The sequence below is a fragment of the Poromitra crassiceps genome, assembly GCF_964638095.1.
Source record: "Poromitra crassiceps genome assembly, chromosome: 14".
NCBI classification, from domain to species: Eukaryota; Metazoa; Chordata; class Actinopteri; order Beryciformes; family Melamphaidae; genus Poromitra; species Poromitra crassiceps.
In genome coordinates, this window is record NC_139633.1 from 24862883 (window position 1) to 24870382 (window position 7500).

The following is a 7500-nucleotide window of genomic DNA, read 5'->3' on the forward strand; positions in this document are numbered from 1 at the left end:
AAATAGAGATCCCATAATGAGCGATGCTATAAGGAGACCAGGTGAAATGAATCCATGATGGCTCGATTGTCATTGTATTGTAGCATTAAATATCCCAATTACTAGTAAATACCAGACAAGCAACAATTACTCCCAATTTACTGTAGGTTTGTTTTTATTTGTATACCTTGGTTTCATTTGGATAAAGCTTTACAGCCAAAACACCAGCATCGTTTTGCTGTTCAAAATGCGGCTTTCATTTCTATTGATCGTGACTAGATGGGTGAGACTGGAGGTTTCCCCAAGATAACCAGCCCAACTGTGCGCTCCCAGGATGTTGTTGTTGTGGTGACTGTTGCTGCTGTTGAGCACCAGAGGGCAGCAGAGAACAGAGAATGAGCACAGGCAGGCTTGGACCACAGATGAAACGATGGTTATCATTTTTTCCTTCCTCTTTCATAACCTCAAAGACAGACGTTACGTGACGGCCCACAACAACGCCACGATGGCACGACGACTGTCTAACGCGCATGTGAGCTGATGTGGGGCTGAAAAATGACCACCATCAACAATATAGTTTGTCATACATCTGAGTCAGACGCGCGCTAAATCGAGAGACTTTAGATGTTTTGTGCTTGGCCTACTTAGTGAGAACATGCATTCGGTTAAATTCAAACGAACAACCAATTGTAAGTTCTGTTTAACGTCACATTGACCTCTCACCCCCCACACCAGATGTCTGCCACGCTCGTCTTTGTTTTCGTCCGTGTCAGTTGGGATACACTGTTGTGGCTGCACAGGTCAATAGGCCAATGAGACAGAGCATGCGATTGGTCAAGTAAGTTGCACCCGAGGGAGCTGCACTATAGCGGGAATACACAGACCCCATGACTCTGCTCCAGCACCGCAGATAAGGAAGGAGCTCAGCCCAAACAACAGACATGATGATTTACTAGGCTTGGTCCTCCCTCCTCCACATGCACACATGCATATAGTAGCACCTAATATAAGATACAGGGCCGGTGTTACACAGTCAAGTCAAGTTTATTTGCATGTCTCAGACGGCTTCACAGAGAATATGTCTAGCCAAATCTAGCTGACACAACAATAACAACTGTACTAATAATAACATGTTTGAACAATCTTATGAGAGAGACAGAGGGAAGGGGAGAAAGGGCGAGAGAAAGTGGGGGAGGAGAGAGCAGGGAAAGGGAGGAGGAGGTGGAGAGGGAGAAAGGTAGGAAGAGAGCAGGGGAAGGGAGGAGGAGGTGGAGAGGGAGAAAGGTAGGAAGAGAGCAGGGGAAGGGGGGGAAGAGGAGAAAGAGCAGGAGAGACAGAACAGACAGGATATACTGGGGCTGGAATGAATAGTCACAGGGGTCAAGTAAAATTGTATGAATGTATTATAGTTACCAGGCGATATGAGCCACTGAATAGACAACAAACGATTTGTCTGACATTTATCTACAGCCTAGTTAACACCCCTGTGCTACTCTAATCTAATCTAATCTAATCTGAGCCTGAACACTATAACACTCAAAAGGTCCAGCTCAGAGGTTTCCAAAGTGGGAGGTGTGGGCCTCCCCAGGGGGCTCAAACAGTTTCAGGGCATCAGCCAGTGATTTATTTGAGTTATTCCACTTTTAGTTATTTTAGTAATTTGAATAAGAGTGAAGGCAGCTTTTTCCACAGAGATTTTATCCATGCTTTATCTGAGAGGAGGCCCATTGGTCTCAGACTTTGGAATCCTCCGGTCTAGCTAATCCACAGCCTCCAGTTAGGCTGTAGCTAATCTATAGCCTAGCCTAAACTAGTCTGACCTACCGGCATCCCTCAACCAATGTAACCAACAGTACACTACTATCACTACTACTACTACTACTACTAATAATATGGTATTAATTCACATAACCTTCACATTTTCTTCATGTGACATACAGTATCTGATGTGTAGAGTATTGTTCCTGAGCTTTTCCTGCAGGTGATCGATGCCTGCAGCAGCTGTGTGTGTATATGGCATTGTGCCTGGAGGACGGTGGAAAAGAGCCAATAATTGCCGACTACTAGAGTTCACCGGCCGCCGGCCAACGTTCCTCTGTTGTGGTAGTGATTTTTATTAGACTGCCAAATGGTTATTTGGAATATAGGACACCTTGGCAATGACTTTCACTACGAGCATCATGGGCCTGGGCCGACCGGCTCTTCTGCTGGCTATTAGCCTACTTAAATGGTGAATGGAGTGTATAATAGTATAACTGAACCGTGTTGAACGAGGCAATAGACTTTGGAGAGGTTTGTGCTTCCTCAAGAAAAGGGGCTTCTGCACAATTAAATCGATTTTTTTTTTGTATGTTTGATTCACGTTTTTTTTTTTTTTTTTTTAATTAACAGTAAGAATTTCCAATACAAATTTCTGTTTCTCTATTTAGTCAAAGTAATTTACTCTTCGTTTTGATAACTGTTGGTATATTTCTCTGTAAATGATTGATTCCCCCCCCCCCTAAGGAATGGCAGTTGGGTCACATATGAAGACACGCACACACACACACACGCACGCACGCACGCACGCACGCACACACACGCACGCACACACACACACACACGCACACACACACACACGCACGCACACACACACACACACACACACGCACCCACCCGCCTGTTCCCGCCCCTCCCAATCCCTCTCCACGTACCTCTCCACGCTCCTTAGCCATCCGTCCTGTCCTCCCTGGAGCCGCCCCATTGGCCCTCGCCTAGCAACCGCATGATAATTTGGCATAATGTGACACCCTCTGATGCATGATGCGCGGCTGCAAGTCAGCTTTGCCCCCTACTGCTGCTGTGTGCTGTTTTAGGGGGGCCGGGGGAGAGACAAGTGAAAAGCTGGGGGGGAGAGACAAGTGAAAAGGGGGGGAGAGACAAGTGAAAAGGGGGGAGGCTGAATAGGCGAGTGGGGGACCAGTGAAAAGGGAATTTCACGCTCATATCGTTACATGGCTGGTGTCCACCGGCTCAACCTGTCATGTGTCCCTGGAGGTGTCGTGTAGCTGGCGTCCCTCTTCTCTCTCTGTGGCAGCAGTGAGGGATGATCGCTCTCTCATATCCATCCCCGTCACTCTGTATATGCACCGTGGTGCAGGCATCTAAATGAGACAGGCATGTGCTGAGGCAGCCTCTTCTCGTCAATGGCAGGACCCAGGCAGGCTCCTGGGTGCCTCTGACACACAGGCAGGCAGGCAGGCAGGCAGGCAGGCGGAGAAAAACAAAGATGGCCGACCCATACACACACACAGCCTCTCTCCACGTTGCCATGTCTGACGTGAGCGCGGCCGACGTGAACGACATCCTAAATAAGATGTCTGGAATTTTTCCCTGCTGTCTTCCTCCTCTCTTCTTCGGTCAAGAAATACAATCTTTTGTTCTTTCTCTCTCTCTCTCTCTCTCTCTCTCTTTCTAGCCTATATCTTCCTCCTCCTCTTCCTCCTCCTCTGTCGCTCCCTCCCTCTTTTTCCAACAAAGACCCGTGTGATTTGGTGAGACAAAAGCTCCCCTGGCGCTGTTTGACCCCTCCATCATGATGTCACTGGACCCAGATGGACCCAGATGGCAGAGTGACCACACTGTGGTTAGAGAAGCACCACACTGGGAATCTCAATCATTGATCCCAATTAAAGTCATTAGCCGATCGGGGGGGGGGGGGACGAGGAAGCAGGATTATCATGTGTTTGCATTCAATTATCCATGTATTCATTCTTATATTACACCTTTTGTTTTTTGTTTGTATTCATTCATTCATTCATTTTTCGAGTAGAAGTAACGAGTTAAGCTCATTGTCACAGTTGAACCGATTTTATCGGCAATATTGTAGCAGCACGTTGTCTTATTAAACACACAGCAAGCAGCGTTATGTTGCCTGTTTATTATGACTATCAGCTAGTATCTGCAGCATAATGCACCATGTGTCATTACAGAAACAAATTGATTTATGAAAAGTGTGTGTGCGCGTGTGCGTGTGCGTGTGTGTGTGTGCGTGCGTGTGTGTGTGTGTGTGTGTGTTTGTGTGTGTGCGTGCGTGCGTGCGTGCGTGCGTGCGTGATATTTGCACACAATTACCATCAGGACCATTCAATCTCCTGTGTGTCCTCTACCCGTTCTCTCCATCCCCTCGCTGACTTGGGCACTTCCAGCTGGTTGTGTGTGTGTGTGCGTGTGTGTGTGTGTGTGTGTGTGTCTCCCCTCTTGTCCACCCCCCCTTCCTCCCCCACCTCCTTGTCTTGCCTCCCCCCAGCTGGCTCCTTCACTTCATTCATGCGCTCACACACCCTCACACACACCTTTTTCTCTCTCTCTCTCTCTCTCTCTCTCTCTCTCTCTCTCTCTCTCTCTCTCTCTCTCTCTCTCTCTCTCTCTCTCTCTCTCTCACACACACACACACACACAAACTCGTCCCAAACGCGTGGTGGAGTACTGACTCCGAGCAAAGGTAACAACAGCAGGCACCAGAGGAGAGAGAGAGACCGTTAGGAGGACGGACTGAAACAGAGCGTGGTTGCCTTGGTAACCATCCCCCCCCCCCCCTCTCTCTCTCTCTCTCTCTCTCTCTCTCTCGCTCTCCCTCCCTCCACCTCTGTGCCTTGGTGTCTCTCGTTCCCTCCATCCGGTTTGTCCTCACCTCTCTGGACGGACGCGCTGGCTCCCCTCTCACACTGCCAGCGGATGACACACGAGGAGGAGGAGACGAGGACGAGGAGGAGGAGACGAGGACCAGGAGAAGCCGCTGTCTCTCTCCTCTCCCGTCTATCCAGCGTCATCATCATCATCAGCACCAGAAAAAGAGCGACCAGACCAGAGCAACAACCAGCAAAGAGCGGATCCAGGACATACCTGTTTCTCTAAACACTATTCTGCTCCCTCCATTCTCCTTTTCAAGGAGGGCATTTTTCTTCCCTTTCCCCCCCTTTCCTTTTCTGCCCCGATTTTTTCCTCTGAGATCCCGGTTTTGTGAAAAAGCAGCGAGTCAGTGAACTTCTCTGGGATCTCAGGTGAGGCGCGCGTGTGCAGTGTGTGGTGCCTTGTCTTGGCGTCCCCGTCATGGCTCACGCGGCCTCCCAGTTGAAGAAGAATCGGGGGGAGGTGGATGTGAATGCGTTAGAGGACGAGAAGGAGAAGAGGAGGAAGAGCAGGAGAGCGGCGTCCCGGGAACAAAAGAGAAAGGTAAACTAGACGGAGCGCGTGCATGCCGGCTGGTTGGCTGGATGGCTGACTGGCCGGGTGGCTAGTTGGCTGGCTGGCTGACTGGCCGGGTGGCTAGCTGGCCGGGTGGCTAGCTGGCTGGCTGACTGACTGGCCGGGTGGCTAGTTGGCTGGCATCACTGGAGCGTGACTCTGTGTGCGTGCGTCTCCCTCAGCTCGACTACCTATAGATCCACTGGGCTTGGAGATCAGGCATACGCTCATATATTCACATCTGTGCACAAAGCAAGACACACGTGTGGAAACCTTTGTTTTCACTTGTCACTTAGTCCTGTTTTCTATTTTGGAGAGGGTCTCTAAGGTGCCCTGTGTGTGCGTGTGTGTGTGCGTGTGCGTGTGTGTGTGCGTGTGTGTGTGTGTGTGCGTGCATGTGTTTTTGTGTGTGCGTGCACACGCACTAGTGTGTTTCTGTTTTTTTATTGTCTGTGTGTGTGTGTGTACACGTTACAAGGTGTAATAGCTCAAAGTCACAATGCGTTCACCTGTTTGTGTGTTATGATCTTAGCTCTAGATGAGGTGAGAGCAGTACGCTCACACTAAGCATTTTCCTTCCCTTTCCCTCTCTCTCTTTCTCTCTCTCTGTCTCTGTCTCTCTCTCCCTCACCCTCTCACTCTCTCTCCCTCTCTCTCTGTCTCTCTCTCTCCCCTCTTCCTATTCTTGTCGGTCTTTAATAATCCTATGGAACACAGGCAGCGTCCTCAAACACCTCCACATCTGTCCCCGTCTTATTCAGTGAGAAATGTTGGACTTAGTGATCTACAAGTAAATAATGTTTCCATAGATCCGTGCTCTCAGATGGCCGTTCAAGAACGCAACCATGTTATTATGTGCTTTATGATCAATGAACCAAAGGCTCAGGAGTTGTGGAGAGTGTGCAGTCAGGAAATAACAAACCCATATAAACACATGTTGTCAGGTGGGACAAACAAAAGCCAACATGTGAAGAGCTCCTCTCACACTGTTTTGCCTTGATCATGTGCTTTGGAAATGTGTGTGTGTGCGAGTGCATTAGTGTGTGTGTGCGTGTGCGTGAGCGTGCGCTTGGATGCACAGACAGCCATGTATAATGCATACACACAACTGGTTTATTGATGACGAAGCTCTTCATACGATGGAGGGGGAAAGTGAAATGCACGTGGATCACCTATCGCTTCTGTTCTCTTCCGTGTCAGATACACACTCCTCTCTTTAGTTTGGACGCTGACCTCTTGTAGGAGCTATTTGACCAGGGAGGCATGACCTCGTAGTGAAGGAAACACGTACGGGAAACAAGCGTTTGCTGTTTACTGGCCCTCCATCGCCCTGTTACCCATTCAAATAAATGGTTTGCTTGTCTGGAGTAGTCTAGTTTTCCGCTCAAAGCATCCGTTGCGTTCTGCGTATTGGATGTGGGAGAGATTTGACCGTGAAAAGATCTATTCGATAACGGTGGCATTTACTGTACTTTGCGCCCGCATGGACGCTTGGTTTTGAATTCTGCTGCTGGCGACGTTATTTGACCTCGGCACAAACAAGGAGCAGCCTGTCGAGTCCGTGGCCCCGCCATCTTTTCCCCAACCAGAAAGATTCATAAGACTCCGCCCCCTCTGAAGGTGAATTTAACATCTCTCTTTCATATAGTCAACTCTGCATAAAGTACATTCATATGCCTCTCTGCCCATTCCCCCCTGCTCTTTAGTCTGCGAGAGTGTGTGTGTGTGTGTGTGTGTGTGTGTGTGCGCGCGTGCGTGCGTGCGTGTGTGTGAGAGAGAGAGCGAGAGAGAGAGACGTGTGCCAAGGCGTTTGTGTGTGCATGCGTGTGTGTGTGTGTGTGTGTGTGTGTGTGTGTGTGAATATTCCATGGGTTTGAGATGCTGATCCGTATAGGATATATTATTATGGTTCTTATTGAGGGTCATATTTCATGTGAGATGGAGAGGGGAGGGAAAGAGAAGAGCAGACAGAGAGGAGAGGAGAGAGGAGAGGAAAGGAGGAGAGGAGAGGAAAGGAGGAGAGGAGAGGAGGAGAGAGGAAAGGAGGAGAGGAGAGGAAAGGAGGGGAGAGGAGAGGAGAGAGGAGAGGAGGAGAGAGGAAAGGATGAGAGGAGAGGAGGGGAGAGGAGAGGAGAGAGGAGAGGAAGAGAGAGGAAAGGAGGAGAGGAGAGGAAAGGAGGAGAGAGGAAAGGATGAGAGGAGAGGAAAGGAGGGGAGAGGAGAGGAGAGAGGAGAGGAAGAGAGAGGAAAGGAGGAGAGGAGAGGAAAGGAGGAGAGAGGAGAGGAAAGGAGGAG

The 7500-nt window shown here is 49.3% G+C and overlaps 1 protein-coding gene across 1 annotated transcript in view; it reads left to right on the forward strand.

Annotated features, from left to right (window-relative positions):
* Window positions 1-5070: 5070 nt before the first annotated feature.
* Window positions 5071-7500, forward strand: part of ank3a (ankyrin 3a) — a gene marked incomplete at its 5' end in the record, with an annotated part of 156669 nt that continues 154239 nt past the window's right edge. The window contains one exon of the mRNA XM_083650518.1: window positions 5071-5193. Coding sequence (XP_083506644.1) covers window positions 5071-5193 — 123 coding nt within the window. The remainder of the gene's footprint in view (window positions 5194-7500) is intronic.